Source organism: Cupressus sempervirens, chromosome 2 (genome assembly GCF_028749045.1).
Source record: "Cupressus sempervirens isolate cs-2001-9-10 chromosome 2, ASM2874904v1, whole genome shotgun sequence".
In the NCBI taxonomy this organism is placed as follows: domain Eukaryota; kingdom Viridiplantae; phylum Streptophyta; class Pinopsida; order Cupressales; family Cupressaceae; genus Cupressus; species Cupressus sempervirens.
Window position 1 is genome coordinate 641,794,527 of NC_143119.1, and position 19,714 is coordinate 641,814,240.

At 35.0% G+C, this 19,714-nt stretch overlaps 1 protein-coding gene across 1 annotated transcript in view; it reads right to left on the reverse strand.

The window, feature by feature from the left end:
- Positions 1-1,153: 1,153 nt before the first annotated feature.
- The window catches only part of LOC149575007 (F-box/LRR-repeat protein 15-like), a 95,886-nt gene continuing 77,325 nt past the window's right edge, over positions 1,154-19,714 (reverse strand). Inside the window, exons 11-17 of the mRNA XM_089814855.1 lie at positions 18,206-18,358; positions 3,461-3,621; positions 3,009-3,207; positions 2,395-2,891; positions 2,215-2,278; positions 1,940-2,026; positions 1,154-1,835 (exon numbers count right to left, since the gene is read on the reverse strand). Of these exons, the coding sequence (XP_089670981.1) occupies positions 1,758-1,835; positions 1,940-2,026; positions 2,215-2,278; positions 2,395-2,891; positions 3,009-3,207; positions 3,461-3,621; positions 18,206-18,358 (1,239 nt within the window). The 3' untranslated portion in view covers positions 1,154-1,757. The remainder of the gene's footprint in view (positions 1,836-1,939; positions 2,027-2,214; positions 2,279-2,394; positions 2,892-3,008; positions 3,208-3,460; positions 3,622-18,205; positions 18,359-19,714) is intronic.

A 19,714-nucleotide genomic window follows, 5' to 3' on the forward strand; every position in this document is an offset into this window, starting at 1 on the left:
TACTGTTATCTGCTCTGAGGGCCTTGCATCTATTGAATCAATTAATGAAGTCAAAAAGGGCATTATGATTGATGGGTTGAATTTGGTGCGTGGCAAGGAAATCACAAATGTGTATTGCCCATTTGAAATTGGTGCAGAAATTGCCAAGCCGAGCACGAGCAAAATTGCAGATTTTGCTAGATTGGTAAGAGATTTGGGAGAGTTTAATTCTTCGATGTTGAGGGAGGCAATGAGAAGTTATGAGAGCAAAACCTCAGCTTCCTTGTATGCAATGAATAGGATCTCTGGCTACTTTTGTTATACCATTGATCCTGCACTGGAGTTGTCAAAGGATTTCAATGTTGATCAGATTTATTAGATTTCTGAACAGAGTCAAATGTGTTCTTCTGATTTAGCAGAGGGCGTGAAGATGGTGTACATGGATGACCTTTGAAATCCTTCTCATCCATGAAAATGGAAAATCCGACCATGGAATTCAGCATGCTGCCTTGAATGACCTTGGATCGAGCTGTGATCACTGTCTGATGAATCTCTATTGATGTCTATCAAGGGTATGTAAACATGTGATTAATTTCGTCTCACTGTAGAGATTAAATAGGTATGTTCTTTGCTCTCATTGGCTCGTTATCCCCATGGCATAAGTTATATGAACTTGGCAGAGGTAACAATGTTCCGCAGATCTATTCCAATCTATTTCATTCTTGTTCAACAGTGAGGGTTGTGGAAGGCATTCCGACGTAGCTGTGCATCCTAATGGAATTCTGCAAATATGTACGTTCAAAGTTTTGTAGTGTGCGATACAAGCCAGTGGCTAAAAACAACTATCAACCTGAGCAAGGTTTCTGATATTGGAGGTTTGGTGGTTTTAACGTAAGACAGGTTTTGCAGCAGCCCATACACAAGCTCCCATAAAGCTGAATATAAATTGTTAGTGCTGTATCTTGCTAATAATTTACAGAAACTTGTGAGATCATTTGAACTTTTAAAAATGTCATTTCTCTTAAAAAACACTAAAATACAAGACAACTTAAAATGCCAAACCTTAAAATGATCCGAGTAAAGATTGAACTTGTCACCTGAGATCTTTGATCTTTGGTTACAATAATGAATCTGATGCATAAGTGACCACCTATTCAATAACATATTAAAAAGGTTTAAGAGGAAAAAAAAAGAATAAATTGCATCTTTTAAACCAGGTACTCCAGTTATCTGGGATTTAACTTAAAGGTTGCAATGAATATGACCAAGATATCATAACAGATATCTACGTACAAACAACATCTATACATTCACAGACACCCGAGCACAACTCCTTAATGGAATTTTCAACTCTCCGTCCAAAATCTGCAACTGTAACTTTTCTTTACATGGTTGGACTCACTGGCCCACATAATGTACGAATCAGGAATGCTAGACTGATTTTTCCAGGCCAAAAAACTTACAAATAAAATCTCTGATGTTGCAAAATAAGGGCAAGCTTGCAAAGAAGTTTCCCTAAGCTGTTAAATACAATACGAGACACTACACTAAATAAACAAACAATCCACATCTATTACAAACATTTCTGAATGCAAGTCCCTGGCCAAACAGACAGATTCAAAAAATTACAGATACTAGCTACAATCCCAACAAATTTGACAAATGCCACCAGTGAAAGAGCTTAGGCATTTACAAATTCAATTACCAATAAAATTTTGATCCAAATCGATAGTAGCTAAACTAGAATATGATTATGTACAGCATAGCCAATGAGATAGCTATACTGACACTGTGTTGAAAAGGCGTTTCAGGCCCAGACATATCATGCGCAACTTTGAAATGCCTGTTGAAGAAATCTATTTTAAAAAGCATAGATATTAGTCTATCTGATATACAGAACTAAAACTTTGAAAGATAATCTCATTAACTAATCAATAATGGTTTGCACATAACAGCTAACCTTAGGGCAAAACCGAATGTCCAGTGTTTCAAGTGAATTACTGCTCCTGATAGCCGATTCAACTTCTTGTTCATCAATTCCACATGCCTGGAAGAAGAAATTATCAACAGAGGCATAGGTATTATTCTTATAAACAGAGGCAGAGAGAACTGTAAGCTGCAAATCCATTGTTTGCTAACTACATATTGGTTCAGCGTAAAATCAGAAGAGAATCCAGAGGGAACCTCATGAAATAAACACAGAATCGGTGATAATTATGATTTCAAGTAACGTACTTGAAGAAACAAGCTTGTTAGTCGCGGGCAATCCAGATTCAGGACCTCCAAAGCTACGCAGTTGCTGATGCAAATCCCACAGTGTTACTTACCAGTCCAATGGAAACATCTCAATATATAAATATCAAAATATCATCAGTTATTGCTACAATACAAAACAAAACAAGCAAAAAATCTGACCTTAAATTCAATGTTATAAGATTGCAACAACCCAAAGCAACCTCCTTCAAATTAGCTGAGAGAGAAAGATTTAATGAAGAAAGGTGCAAACAACAAGCTGATGCAGGGATCGTAACTCTCTTAATGTTTGGGCATCCCACACAATTGAGGTTCTCAAGCAAGCGATCTTGCATCCTTTCATCATCCATCCAATCAGAGGAGCTTTCAAGTTCACTCGTGTTGGTTTGTTCTGTATGTACACCAACGGCATTGTCGATGCCAGTGCAGTTATAAAGTCTGGCAGCTTCCAAACCCCAATCAAGATCATGCATATTTGCACAACCATTTAAGCTAACATGAGTCAGATGAGGACACCATGCAAGGAGCTTTTCTATGGCAGACTGGCAGAGACTACTGTACGATAAATCCAACTCATGAAGACCTGGAAGTGCCTGGCCCCTATAAAGAGCATCTAACGATGTATTCATGAGGTACTTGCAGGCTTGTAACTTCAAAACCTGACAGACATCCAGAAGGGAAAAAATGAAATCTGACATTTTAATTAAGAAGCATTGAATGATATATTTATATGACAGTATAGAGCTGGATTCAAGAGCACACATTTCCAACATTACCTTCAGTTGACTACAAGTCTCAAAAACAGGTTGCAGATTTGTCAAGAAAGTGTACGATAAATCAAGCAACCTCAAATTGGAAAGTAGTTCCAATGCAGACAGGCCCTTGGCTCCAATGGAGGGGCAGGACATCAGTATCAATGACTCAATCTTTGGACACAACGACGTTGTAGCGAACACACAATCATCCTGAAGTTGGCTGTTGATGGTGAAGTAGATACATTGCAACAGCAGTCAAGTGAGCATATACGTGATCTCAAATAAAGATGACGATTAAATAGACTACATCATTTGGATGAAAGAGTGTATACGATGCCACTACTATTTCCAAATTGTACAGAATATTAAAATATGAAATAAAATTCAATAGACCACATCACTTGCATATTGTGGGCATGTATGATACTGCTACTAACTCCAACTCGTGCAGAACATTCAAACATTAATATTACCTGCAAAATGATGCATCGAGAGATAGCAATTGAGGACAATTTATTGATACTTGAGAAAGGACACCGCATCCTTTTAGCTCCAAAACTGTCATTAATGGCGCTTCCATCTCAAGTTTGCTTAAGCGGGGACATATGCCCAAATTGAGTGAGTGAAGCCCAACCTGTAGTGCAAGCTTTTTCACAATTAGATAGCACTCACAAATGTTAGGTACAGAACTCTTTATTACAAAATAATATTCTCAACAAGAAGCAAACTAAGCAATAAATATCAACAAGACAGAGATTCCTCAACAATACAAATTTTCAGAGAATCACTTTGGTGGAGCTCCATTCTTTGCAATAGCAGTTGTAACTAACCAAAATATGCAAAATGAGCATTGTCCAGGATGCTTTGAAGCTCAAAGCACCTTTACCAAGTAATTCTTTGTTGAAATCAGAATATGTAACATTAAGATGGCCATGTGGAAAAATAAACAGAGGATCGGAGGACACATGAATCCTAAGGACAACAAGCTCATCTTCCAAATAAGAATTACCTTCTTATAGTTTCTAAGCCAGACACTTTGCACTTGGATTGATTGCAAGAGAATATTGGATGTCATGGAAGATGCAGCGAAAGGGAGAGGGAAATGCAGTGCTAGAACATCCAATCTAGAAGAGAAGATGAAGGAAATAAAGGACATATTATAGAATAATTGAGGTTAGTAAATGCACTATCAAGAATAGTGAATAGTGCTGTGAGGCTGAAGATATTGAGTAAAAAACTTAAGCAGATGAGCAGGGATCCTAATTCTCCTCCTCTCCATGTGTATACAAATGGGCAGGTTACACCTAATACAAGGGCGGAGTAGAATGCAGGAGGTGAAAACTTAGAAGGAAATACTGGATTTAATTGATTTACATGAAAGTTTCTTTAAAGAGGAGTTGCGAGCTGTTGATATCTAAAGAAGTTATAAATTGCTTTCAGGTCTGTCGTGTCTTTTCTTATCTATTTGTTGTTTCCTGTTTTCATGTTAGTTATTTTTCTGCTGACATTTTGTCATAATTGGGTTTTAAAAATTCACCATTTAATCAGAAACAAGACAAAAATGCCAATAATTATCAAATGTCAAAGAATTTTCCACCATTTTTTATTCTTATTCTTAAATGAATTGTAATAGCATTAGTTTATGACCCACATAGGTTTTCCAAGGTCAGCTCTACAATGTGAAAGCAATCACCACAACCACTTGTGAACCCCAAAACACTCATGTTCAAGTTACAATTTCTCAATGGACTAGAGTCCCCATGCCCATTGCATCTGCGTTGCTCAAAGAAAACACTTCTGCCCTCAACCAAAATTTCCTACCTGGGAAAAAATTTTAAAACAACGAAAATATAATTGTCCAATTCACCTTGATTCAATTTAATCATTCCAATGGTACAATGCTTTCGATCCTCTGCCTTCAATGAATACAAGACAATCGCATCATAGGTAAGTACAAACAATCATATCATGATCACAACACAATCCTGAGTACATCTTTAACATTACTTGTTGCTACCAATCAATAATACCAGATAACATGATAAAAACTGAGGCAACTTTTTGAAAATAATCAGTGAGATTTTTTAACCCAAAAAAATCACCCTCTTATTCACAATCTAACCTGAAAATTTGCCAACCCACACAAAACATCCTCCCACGGCAATAGATGCACAATCCAATTTAAGGGCACCCACACAATCACTTAGAAGTTTTATTTTTGGAATAAATTTGTAAAATATTAATATGGATTTGTAATATTTTATCATAACATAATTATATTTTTTTATATTTAAAGGTATAATCATTGCACAGAAAGTGAAAGAAGTAAATTAAAGAAATGTGCATCATTAATTTTGAAATATAATTTTTCTCATTAAATGGTGTGAAGCTTACTCTTGGTGTGAAGCTGACAAACAATGGGTCCAATAATTACCTCTTGCTGAGTGGTGATATAATGCCACTTATCATAGTGTTTCCAAAATGCCCTCTATGGCACTACCCTACCTTCCTCGGGTACTTCTATTCTAGGGTCTTCCACATTCTTCCATGGTTGTGGCAATTCAAAATACTCTAGCCAACTATGAGGATATGTCCTAGCTCCTTAAGGTCAGTCTAGTTTTGGCACAAATCACATGAAAAAGCAGATAGATTGGCATCAGAAAGAATGAATTGACATTGGTGATTGAATTGTTTTCATATCTCTAGCCCTGCAACTAACTTTCATTATCAGACAAGTAAGTTCATGAATTAGGTGCCAAATCTTATGGCCCTTACTAGCTACTCCAACACATTGGTGAGGTGGGATGAAAGTTAGCACTCACGCCCTCTCTAAGTTCCACACAATAAAAAAGTTTAGGTCTACAACTTAAATTCCAACAAAGCTACCAACATTCATTTTTTTGGAACCCAAGGCTATACTAGACAAGTGCATCAAGCACCTTCGCAGTCCATTCTATTGATGACATTCTAGTGTAACAGAAGGGCCTGCAACCTGAAGATAACATGTGAGCTCGTCAACACTCACTCCAAGTTTCCTCATCTCCGGTTTTAAAATAAAGCTTTTCTAAGGGTTAGGCAATGTTATGATTCCCATTTTACTATATAGTTGCTAGTATTAGTTAGGTTCCTATGCTTTGTATGGCACCCATAGGTAATCTAAAATAAACATGTAGTTGCAAATGTCATGTAAGTCATCCCACTTAGTATAAAGTCCTTGTCCCACATGACTGAGATGGTATTAGTTTTCTTTGCCAAGACTCTCTATATTGTAATAACTTCCCAAGTGGAAGGTATCTTGGAATATTAGTAATTGGAATGTAGGCTCTAGTGGGGGGTACCACTTGAAGTAGCACTAAGACGATATAAAAACCTTGCGTTCCCTTATTTCTGCAATTGTGTATACTGTTTAATTTGCCCCCTTTTAACTAGCACTAAGAAGATATAAAAGAAACTATGTGTCTCTTACTCTTGCACACTTGTGTGTACTGTTTCATTTGACTTGTAGATTCATTAGACAAGCACATCCACACCTAATGCAAATTAAATTCTTGTCAATTTATTCTGGCTATCCAATCCAGACACAAAAACAACTTGAACATTAATGTCACAAGTCCATATGATCTAAGGAGTAAATTGCTACAATTACATTATTTATTACTAAGCCAAGATCTGACATTTTCATTTCTAACATTATCAAATCCCACCAGATGTGGCCCTACATAATTCTCTGATGTTCAAGATAGTTCCAATGTGACTTATATATTTTTTACTTTATTCTTTTTGTTGATGCTTGAAAGCTTCAGTCCAATAAACCCAGTGGAGAATTCTATTGTGTGTGTGTGTAACTATTATTGAAATTTGGCATTATATTAATTACCCAATCATGAATAGACATGCCCCATGAAGGGACACGTCTCTTCTTGCTATCAATATAAATACAAGGGATTGCTGCCTTTAAAAAACACATACCGACTAGAGTGTGCTGTTACATTTGCAGCAATCACAAATCTCAACATGGTATCAGAGCCAGGCTGCAAATGTACATGTAACACGGAGACACATCCCCCCCTTTTTGCCCCACGTCCCGGAGACATGGACGCACCGGGCACCAAGGATGGGGGACATCCCAATGTTGACTATTTGCTGATTCGACTATTTATGTTTAATGTTCAATGTTCCAATTCCATCCAATGTTCAAGTATTTACTCTTTGACATCTTTATATCTTATATTGCAATACATCTTTTCATAACTAGCATTTAAAGTACCATGTGTGTATATATACACACCCCCTCCTATCCCTTGCCACCGTCCCCCCACCGTCCCCAAATTAAGGCCCCTCAGTTCCCCCCGTCCCGGAAACTTGTCCCCCGTTCCGTCGTCCCACGTCCCCTAGGGTGGTGTAACTATGAAAATGTATTAAAATATAGCATCAAATTATGGAACATGGCAATAGAAATATAATGTGTCGATGAAATTAAAATCTGAATGATGAGTAGTAATAATTAGTGCATGTTGGAACTCTTGACAACCATGTATGTATAAAATAACTGAGTCGAATCCCGTTGAACAATTCAAAGGAGAAGCCAACGGACACATAGTTATCATTCGACATCAAACATAAAATTATTTCATCTCATTCTACTATGAGATTAGAGGCAGGTTCTATTGCCTTTTCAGAGACTATGTATCCCTTTCGGCCTTCTTCAGCTATTCCAACCAATGGTGTTTAGCTCTTTATCTTCGAGAGACCTCGCAGCTACGGGACCATACTTTACAACTCATGTTTCCTCAACGTCAGGCCTCCAATCAGCTCATCACAGCCTTTTTCTCATCCTTGTCTCATTCGCGAGGTATGAAACAACAGCTCACTACACCCATCTCCAATAATACCTAATTAGTGAGACCTCGATACAATTTTCTCGAAAGACAACACCCTACTTCCAATGCTTCCCTGAGCTGGGCTCGGACCCCTTTTTGTATTGAGCCTTATCCTTCAGTCTTGACTTCTTTTCACCAAGCAAGGATCTCTATTCCTTCTTTTCTTTTGTTCCCTTTTGTTGGTTTCTTGTTTAACGCTTTCCCGTACACCATTTGGCGTGCCAAATGTATCGTTCTTTCTTGTACAGTTGTATCCTCCAGTCCCTTAGACCCTAGTTGGTCTCTTGTTGGACATTAATATTATTATCTTATCTTATCTACAATGGAAAAGAAAACAGAGTATAGCAGTAAATGCATGGCAGGCACTTTGCATTCTACACTCAATAAAGGCAAAATTCAAATACTTGAAATGTTCAATATTTTTTAGGTTGTAATATCCTTTGTAGAAGTTGACGAAAAAACTAAAATAGGCTACTTTAATTAATAGTTCTGATAATATTGTGAACCGTCTCTAACAGTTGTAACTTATAAGAATAAAAAATTATTTATTCAACCTTGTGTGCGCTACAAGTTGATGACAAGTATGATATCAGGCAGCCATAATGGCTTAAGTTCAGGTGACGGGTCCACCTAATTGAAAGTTAGTTGTATGATGTCGGTTCACTATTTTGGAGTATGTCCAAGAGTCTATTAAAGCATACCGTCATGAAAAAGACAAGATCCATATCATATATAGTGGAGCTCCAAGTCAACCCTCAAATATAAGAGAAGGATAAGAAGATTCACGTGAAAGGTCCCCGAAATAAATTGAATTTACCAAGATAAGGTGAAGACTAAAGTACTGGGCAATGTGTTAAAGTAACTAAGATTGTTTCTGCAAATGTATAATCATTGCCATTGTAATTGATGATTTCCAAATGCAGATTTGGATCTCATATAAATATGAGAGGAGGAGACATGTCTCTATAGTGAATCACCATTTAGTTTATAAATAACTATATGTATAACTCACTTTTAACGTATATATAATATTAATATATTTACCATATATGTAATATAATAATATAATATTATATTATTATATAATAATATATAATGCATAATACATATAATAAAATATAATGCATAATATCTATATAATACATATAATGCATTATATATATATATATATATATATATATATATATATATATATATATATAATGCATAATATATAATATATATTATATTATATTATATATATAATATATATAAGATACTTATCTTAAGGACAATTTATCATCAATGAGGTAGCTTTAATAAACTCAATCCAACAGAGGCTACAACAAAGTCATGTCCCGTAGCTTATGTAAGTCATAGACATACACACACACACACACACACACACACACATATATATATATATTCTTATTAATAATATGAGACATAAACAATGTTCATATAAATCATGAATACAAATACTCAATGTAATGAGTATATCACTTTGACTGATGCTATACTTCAACACTCCCTCTTAGCAAGGGAGAAGTAACAAAAATATTTTATGAGACATCAGAATCAAGGATATCTATACACAACATATTATCTGACTTTCTATACACAACATATTATCTAACTTTTCACTCTGAAATTGTGACTTGTCAAATAACTACGATCACAATTTTATGAACACTATCATAACATACATTATGATCTCTAATTGTCCGAAACAATATCTAGAGTAATCATAATGAATATGTTATTTATTATCTCTAATTGTCTGAAACAATATCTAGAGGTGTCTATAGTAATAACATAAAAATTCGTTACCCATGATCTCTAATTGTCTGAAATAATATCTAGAGATGTCCATGGTAACACAAATGAGTTTGTTATCTATGATCTCTAATTGCCCAAAGCAATTTCTAGAGATGTCCATGATAACATAATGGGTTCGTTATCTATGATCTCTAATTGCCCGAAGCAATATCTAGAGATGTCCATGATAACATGCCTATTATATGCAAGATTGTCACCTTACAAACAATTACCTTCTATTTGTTCGTTATCATGGTGTCCAGCAAAATCCAGCCCAAAGAACCATGATAACAGGTCTACCATTTACAAGATCGTCATCTTATAATGGTTACCTTCTGTTTATATATGTCAATGAAAGATCATCACCTTTCATTACATATCATATGTGAAATAGTAACTACCATGAACCTAGTCATAGAGTGCTACAAAGGGTTTTCACCTTGTATTTCTCTCTCATAGAGGAGAGCACATTATAAAGAATTTCCCTTAGAACTTCTCCTCCTAAAGAAGATATCATCCATAAAGGATTGCATCTCAAAAATTTCTCCCTATGAACATTGATCCTAGGACATTAGGTCCTCTTTGTTACTTCCTCAAAAACTCTCTTTACCCAAGGATCCCTGTCAAACTCATCACTTCCTCATGATATACGTAGGAGCAGGCCCATCAACATCATGCAGTCACCCACATGTATTTCTAGACTCCCTCTAAGTATCAATCTTCTAAGCTCCAGCATTGCCTTTGAAGAAGTGTCATACTCCCTCTTAATGTAGAAGAATCTCATAATCTTAATCATCAAAGATGTTTTCTTCAAGAGCCTCACTTTATCCATCTTAAGCATCAGGGCCTAAGTTCTTCAGCAATATACGGATTTCAATTCACTATAATCATTTCTTCTTTAACTAAGACATTGCCCCGGAATACATCGAGGTGTTGTGTTGTGGAAACTTGTCGTTGCTGAGGAATACATTTATCCTTTCTCCAAGTATATTTTTGTGTGTTTTATCTGTGCCGGCTGGTCTCAACCTAAACATCCAAGATAGTAAAGATGATATCATTGCTTGTTGTGGACATATATATCTAGGTTTATAATCTCGTAATTACTCCATCCACATGCTTTTATGCATGAAGCATCAAATCACTATAGTCTATATATTGTTGACTTGGTTTGACACGAGCATGAAATCATCAATTTTCATTCTCCAAGAGAGGTCTCTTCTCTTAGACACTGCTGGCTTTGAATTGAACTTCAAAATATCTAACAATGCTTTGTTGGTTTAATATTTTCCCTCCATCAAATTATTTAATAGTTGTGTATCTCTGCCTCCAATTTCTCATTCCCAAACATCTGATAATTACGGGAGACTGAAATATTAATCTATATTTGTGAAGATATAAATTTTCCTGTATATGTCGGGTGTGTTCTTTCTAACGCTAGCCCCTGTCTTATATATAATTGTGATGATTTCTTAGATTATCTCTTCTTTATTTTATATCCCCGTCATAGTTTGGTTCTATGAAGTGTATTTCTGCTTGGATGAATAATCGCTTGGTCTTCAGCTTTCCATAGTAGTTTTGATGCTACGTCCATATTACATCCTCCCAATATCTCTACATTGGATGTGTTGCTTGAATCCTCTGCTGCTGCTATCAGTGATATTCAAATAATTGTCTCCTGTCCGAATGCTTCTCCTCATTTCCCAAGTTCCATAATGTTCTAGTTCATTCAATAATTCCCTTCAGAATTCCCAGGGTAAAACATGGTCAACGTTAACACATTCACTATGCAGAATTTTGTATTACAATTGATCTTTGATACATTTGCAGTTGGCTCTAATACCATGTTAAAGTAACTAAGATCATTTCTGCAAATTTATAATCATTGTCATTGTAATAGATGATTTCCAAATGCAAATTTGGATCTCATATAAATATGAGAAGAGGAGACATGTCTCTTGAAGAGACATGAAGAGACATGTCTCTATAGTTAATCACCATTTAGTTTATAAATAACTATATGTATAACTCACCTTTAACATATATATAATATTAATATATTAACCATATAATGCATAATATATATATAATACATATTATATTACATATATCATATTTATTATATATATAAGATATATAATGCATAATATATATTATATATTATATTATATATATAAGATACTTATCTCAAGGACAATTTATCATCAATGACGTAGCTTTAATAAACTCAATCCAACAGAGGCTACAACAAAGTCACGTACTGTAGCTTATGTAAGTCATAAAAATACATACATACACTCATATATATATATATATATATATATATATATATATATATATATATATATATTCTTATTAGTAATATGTGACATAAACAATGCACACATAAATCATGAATACAAATACTCAATGTAATGAGTATATTACTTCGACTGATGCTATACTTCAACAAAATGGGGCCCGATAAGGTATGAAAAATTATTAATTTTATTTTCACTTTATGAAAATGATATAATATGTTTATATGTAGGAGCATATTTATATAATTGCACATATATATTAAATTTATTATAAGAATGTTATTTTTAAGGGAAATTTATATTAGTCCAAAGAATGTTATTTAATAATTTGATATTATGAACCAAATGGTATAAGCAAGATTAAATATTGAATAGTAGAATGAGTTGTCTGAAACCCAAGATAACTTGCATGTGTAGATAAATATTAGGCATTTTTTTCTGATTTGACACATATGGAGACAGTTTAAGATTTAATGCATATGAGATACGTATTTACTACATTTATCTACTCATCATTTGTATTTCTATACGTACTAGAAATCACACCTTGGTGTACAATGGGTATGCTGAAGATATATTAAAGATCAATTATTAAAAAACATATCAAGAGGAGGGGGTAAATAAAGAACAATAATATTACTATTCAAGTAAATAATTCTATCTACCTCTATCTAGTTGTACCTCTCTATAGTTCTCTATTAACCTCTTTCTAGTTCACTAAAAACCTAGCCCTGTGACACACATAACAAACTGGTGGGCATTATTCCTTCGTCTCACAAAAACCTTTTACATCTTGGTCTGTTGACGTTGACAAACAAGAAGCTGGCCTACACAATTCCTTTTGTGCTTCAACAATTGAACAAATATCTTTGGTTGCATTTATAACCTACTGATGAACTAGCATCCCTGGGCAATCTTTGATCAAAGATATCCTTAAAACTTGTCATTCCTGATTTGACATTGAGGTAATGTCATATCTTGTGTTTATCCTCCCTAGCTAAGAGGGAGTGTTAATGCTTGATACCTTCAGTCAGATAAACCCATTAGACAATACTATTGTATATATGAGATATAATTTATATATATTCATTAGATATGAGATATAAATTTATATATATCTAAGTATTATTATGTGCGAGAAATTAAAAATAATAATGATTCATGGAAATTATATATATATATTATTAAAATTTGTCATTATATAAATTATCTAATAACAAATAGACATGTCCCATGAAGGGACATGTCTCTTGTTGGCTAATTCTCAATATAAATACAAGGGATTGTTGCTTTTGGAAAACACGTACCAATCAGGCAGTGCTATTACATTTGCAGCAATCACAAATCTCAACACTTTTGTTTAAAATTATAATTTTCTTCCACTACAAACCCAATCTCCTTGTTATGCAACTAGGGGTCTGATATTATAGGCTATTTCAGTGAATGGAGCTGCCAACATGTGGCATACATCCCTTAAGTTATATTGGGTCACGTGAATAATTTGTATAGCTAATTATATCAAGAGTTGAGTAGGCTTTCATTAGGATTTACCATTCCATTGTATTAGTAGGAGGTATATTCAAATGAAGGTGACTATCATTGTAAGATATGTGTGAAGTATGATATTGTATTTGGGATCTCTTGAAGCTAGTGGAAAGTGGGTTCTTCCTTAAAGAGTATCCTATGGTGTTTACCCGACCCCAAGGGTTTGCTCTCGTTAAATTATTAGGAATTTACAAGGATGTATATTTAAATGAAGGTACATGTAGTGCCTCTCCCATTTGATTCATGTAAGTCATCCTAATGGATGCAACTTTGATACTCTTGATTCACAAGTTATCATGATTGGGACCCACAAGTGGTCTACGCCATTGAGGTGATTTGATTATTGTTGCACTAGTTGATTGTTTATGCTTATGCCTGATTGATCAAATTATGGTTCAGGATTATCGATGGATATTGTTGGATTTATTGTAATGTGTTTATGCTATGGTTATGTACATCGTTCTTGCAATAAACTTTTATTATGGTGCAAATAAATGATTTAAATAGATTATTCTAATGAAATTAATTAAATGATTATTTACGTGATTTGACTCACTGTGGCTTTGGCTATATTATTATCGTGCATCTACACTTGATCGGATTGTTTATTGTGCAAGACTTATATCCCCAGTAGTGGCATGTTAAGTTAGTGATTTGGCTGTTCATACTGAGCCAATATTTTCACTGTATGGGTCATGTATTTGTTTTAATTAAAATAATAAACTTGTCGGTTAATTGGTAAAATCCAAATTCATTATGCATTTGTAATTAGACTCGTGAACATGTCTATGCATTTAGGAATCCACAATGGTCACGAAAGTAATTCAAATATTGTGATTTAATAGTTTAATGGGAATTTTATATTTGATTTAATTTATTTTAATTTACTGGCTAATTTGTCGTTGTTGAATTCCAGGTAATTGGAATTGCCAAATTTATTTGGGTTAAGAGAGCTGATTAGATTATTTAATTAAATAATCTAATTTGTCACTTTTTAAAAAGTGCATTTATTGGCTAAAAATGACTTTATTCTCACTTCTCACTTTGGAAATTCAAGATTTTGGAGCAAATCCTCTAAAACCCTCTTGTGAGCATTTGGAAATTTGTTCGTTGTGAGAGCTACACTCATGGGCTTTTCGCGAGGATAGGCTCGTTGGATTCAGAGTGGGAAACTACTTTGTCGAGCATTTCATCGTTGTAGGCAATCTTGTTATTTTGTGGCATCCGTTCTTGTTTTAGCCCCTTTCGCTGTGAGGTAAGGTTCTCTCGTTTTATTATTTTGGCTCCATTTTAGTTCCCATTTCCAATAGTAAATTAATTAGACATTGAGAACTAGTGTTCCCCTCCATTTTGGTATGCTAATTCTACCTGGTTGGGAAGGTACAAACAATTGAGTGTTTTCATGGATTTTAATTTGAAGTTTTATGTCGTTATGCTGGTTTTTTTTGCATACGAGCTTGGAACTTGATTTTTATTTGATTTTTGGAAGTTTGGCAACCATTTGGCTAATGGGTTTTAATTTTCTCGATTTTAGACAACATTGATTTTTGAGCGATTTTCACATCGCCTTGTTTTGTGCACCACCCAATTTCTTGGGTATTTCTTAGCACTTGTTTTGGTCGTGGATTTGCAATGTATGCTAGATTTCCAATCCAGCCATATTTTCACTTTGTCTTCTTTGGGATCCATCTAGAATCCACAATCTTGGATTTAGGCCGGTTGAGTGAGTTCATGTTATTTGGTGTTTTGTTGCCTCATAGGGATTCATGTTGAATCCGTACTCTCGAATACAGGTCGGTTGAGTGAGATTGATGTACTTGTATCATTTGTTGCATTTCTCATATCCAACTCTTGTATTGATATTATGTGATTACATTGTAAAGTTGGTTGTGCCCACACACGAGCACATGCGTGTGCGCATGACGAGATCTTGCAAGACCCAAACTCCTAGATATAGGCCAGCTGAGAGATTGTTCGTTATGGGGTTGGGTTGGGAACTTGCATTGCCTTTGGGCACTCATTGTGTGATGAGCATGGGTATGTAGGGTAGGCGGTAGAGTGGCTTCTTTCGTGTACCCTGACCCGAAAGTGGCCGACAAGGTAACGTGAAGACGTTCTAATAAGTGAAAACCAATTTAACTAATGGGTAAATAAATTAAGATTATGAAACACCTGACCTATGACACTCCACTTGAGTCCCTACATAATTATCCTTAGTGGATTTGACCAGTGAGCTGATGTACTACATTGTCTTCATGATCATACAAATGTTGGTATCGTGTTCTTGATTGGTGCGTGTGTCAGCCATGGGTGATTGTCCTATGTGATTGTGGTTGGGTCACCGTCTCCATGAGCACGACAGGTGTGGGCCTACAGGTACCATATGGTTGGGAAGCATAGCTACTTATACCACTGCTGGGGACCGGTGTACATAAATGGTCTACTTTTAGTTTGAGGCCGGTGTTGGATATTCACTTGGTACTTCGGTGTATCCGAAGTATGTTCTCTTGTGATTTATGCTTTACTTTGGATGCATTTGATATCATCTTTAGATGATGTTTAGTATGTTATTTGATGCATTCCTTTATCATGATTAAGTATCTTATTGTTTAGTTGATGTTTCTTACCAATGCTTTGGATTAGTGACGCTATTAGTAGATTAGCATGTCGAATGTACTTGTTCTTATGATGTTAATTGATGGTTATGGGTAAGAAAGATCTCATTAAACAACTCCAACAATCTTGTTGGCAAATTGAGATTCATACTCGGGAGTATGGTTAGGATCCTTGAGATCTCATGATGCCATTATGGTAGGGAGGAAACAAGCACGGTTGATTTTATTCGGTTATATCTCTTTTCACAGATTTGTTTCACTGTAATGTTGTTTATGCACTTTTCATTTATTAATGAGGTTGATCTGATGGATGTATGTATTGAGATGAGTATCTCCAGCTTCATTTAAGTTCTTAGATTTAATTTCATGCTCTCGAGTGATCATTCCTTGATTTATGCGGATCCAATACTCCCCAATTTGGAGGTTTCATGTGTTTCACGTTCCTTCTTTACTTCTTTTCTTGATGTCAATTTTATGTTGCCTAGGAAGAGCATTCTCTCGAACCAGTATGTATATACTCGCATGGAAGGGCGAAGTCTCACGTGAGCTTGGTTGGGTGTCTCACCTGGTTTGTGGAGAATACTCACCCAATAGCCAATTCTGACTCACGCGAGCATTCAAGCTGATTTGTCGCATGGCAAACAGTTAGTGTTTGCACACACTTCGAAAATATGTAACTTATACTTTTGGACATCCTTTTGGGTTTTGCATCTTCCTGGATCAAAACAGATCAGTTACACCGTGTATAAAATATACCATTTAAGTATAAGGTGTATAAAATATACTCTTCTTTCTTATACTTAAGATATATTTTATGTATGTTATGATTCATTTGAGATAAGTTCCAACCCTCCAAGAGTTAAGATAAAGATTCTAGAAAATTTCAAGGCTTCAGGATTTTAGACTTGGCCTTTTTTCAAGGTTTCAGGACTTCAGACTTAGCCAATTTCAAGACTCAGCATTTGTCTTTCAGCATGGTGTCCAGTAGATGGTTGGTTATGACCTTGAGCACTTGTCTCGTGCAGGACCGTTTGACGGTCTCTGCTTACTATTCTTGATTATGTTATGGTTAGTTGGAAATGAACTTGTATTTTTAACCATGCTAGGAACTTTTACTTTGGGCTTAAAAAGAACATCTTGTTTGGGATTGTTAGTTCAGTACTTTCCTCTTGGAATCCATGGATGTTATCCAGATCTTCTTTGAGGATTCTCATGATTCGTGTGATCTTTGAGTTATAGTTATGATTTAGTGCTAGGGGATCTTTGGAAGTGTTCATAAGACTTCTGCTGGTGTAGGTGGACATGTGAGTTTAACCATGTTTCCTATTTTATCATCTTGATTAGATGTTTCATTCTTGAACTAGGCTACTTTATGTTGTTGCTAAGTAACTTATCTTGAGAAAAAATTTATTCACTGCATGTTTTATCCTTGTGTTCCAAGGATCTCTGGGCAGGCATTACAGTACATGTCAAGTATGGTATTGCGTGAAGCAGCTTCTTCCATGAGGAGTATTGTATGGTGTTACATAAGCTCAAGGGTTTTCTCTATTCCTGCATCTCTCATATTGTGTGAGATTTCTATTCTGCAATATATTTTTTCATTATCCCCTGCCAACTTACACCAGTCAACGAAAACAAATGAAATTTTGTGAGAGTTTATGTTTACATAATATTTTTGCAAGGTTATTGTATACAGAAATATCCATATTTATTTTGTTGAGCCAAACTTTTCATTTTTTGAATTCACATTATCATATTTTCGTCCTCTTAATTAAGGCCTCTACAGCAACTGGCATCATGATGTTAGCAGATTGCGTCTTTGAGAAAGGAACAATTTAAACACAAATTCAGTTGCCTGAAACTAAAACCTACATCTGCAAGTCCATGTAATAATTCAAAATTGTCAAAAGAACAGATTCAAACAATGATCTTGATAAGCAAACTGCTACTTCCATATTAGCTATATAATTGCATGCCATATGAAATGATACAATATAGTGCTCAATAACAGAAGGTAATAGGATGTCAAAGTCCAATACAAATAAATCAAAGCTTACACAACTATAGGATCTAGGAAAGCTTACAGGACGAAGCAATGCTTCCTGAAGATGATCACACCCGTCTAAAATAACTTGCTGTAAATTTGGGCATGCTAATTCAAGGTTAGTCATTGCACGGCAACCAACAAGAGATAGTGTATTCAATGACGTACAGTTGAGCTGAACTTCTGTCAAGGACTGCAAAAGAACAAATCATACAGTAAACATTCACATTCATGTTTCGTTGCAAAGAAGAGTGACATTATACCACTCAAGGAAATAATGATTGACCTAATTTCAACTGTACTAAAAAACACATTATTCAAAGGTTTTGTTCAACTGTACTAAAAAACACACTATTCAAAGGTTTTGATCTCATGAGGCAAATAGTTAAGCATATCGATAGATCAATAACCTATATACAACAATCGCTATTTTGTTTGTTTATTATAGGAAAGAAAATAAATAGATCTTCGGCTATGGTTAATAAAAACCTTGCACATATTAAACATTGACTTCTGCACTTGGTAAGTAAAACAGAAACAGCATAGCTATGTTAAATTACAGTGACAATAAATGTGTATCTAAATAACAATCCACCAAATTGGAAAACCAAAGCAATATTTCACATAGAAAAGATCTGACCTGTAAAAACTCTATATTTGATGGAAAATTTACCGTTATGTGGAAGAGCTCGAACTATTCAGAAAATTATAAGGTAATAGTTTAAGTACCCTACAATTGCCAGTATTGACATTACAAAATGATTGAGTAATGGCGTTGTTCTCGCCATTCAAGGTTCAAACCACACTTTAAGTGTTATCATTGAATGTTTAAATTGGGGATGAGATCCCCCATTTGTGACCTCACTAGTTCATAGCTCAGGGTCAAAAGCATTTACACCTTAAAAAAGTTTAAAATAGCCTACCTTGGTTTGACACTCACGGGACTCAGCGAGTTTCATCCATGCAATTCAAAATTCATAAAATTTATGAAAAACCCCAAAAGAAATATGTATATATTAGAGGGTTACAGTTTTTCTTATCAAGATGCATTTTAAAAACATGTTTTCAATTGGGGATGAGATCCCCCATTTGTGACCTCACTGGTTCATAGCTCAGGGTCAAAAGCATTTACACCTTAAAAAAGTTTCAAGTAGCCTACCTTGGTTTGACACTCTCACGAGAATCGGCGAGTATCATCCATGAAATTCAAAATCCATAAAATTTACGAAAAACCCCAAAAGAAATATGTATACATTAGAGGGTTACAGTTTTTCTTATCAAGATGCATTTTAAAAATATGTTTTCAATAGATTTTTTGCTGAAAAATTGTATCACGAGCTTCATTTTGGGCTTCATTGTTTTATCCTGTCAATTCACCCAACGCGATGTCAGTGGCTTTATCCCTGCTAGTGCTAACTATCTTAGGCCTGGTATCTGCTGAGAAAGTGGGAGATAGAACCAGAGGGGCAAAGCAATCCATGGATAAATCTCAACGTAACATATCACCTGTAGTGGAGTACCCAGCCAGGTGGATGAATTGTGAGCTTTC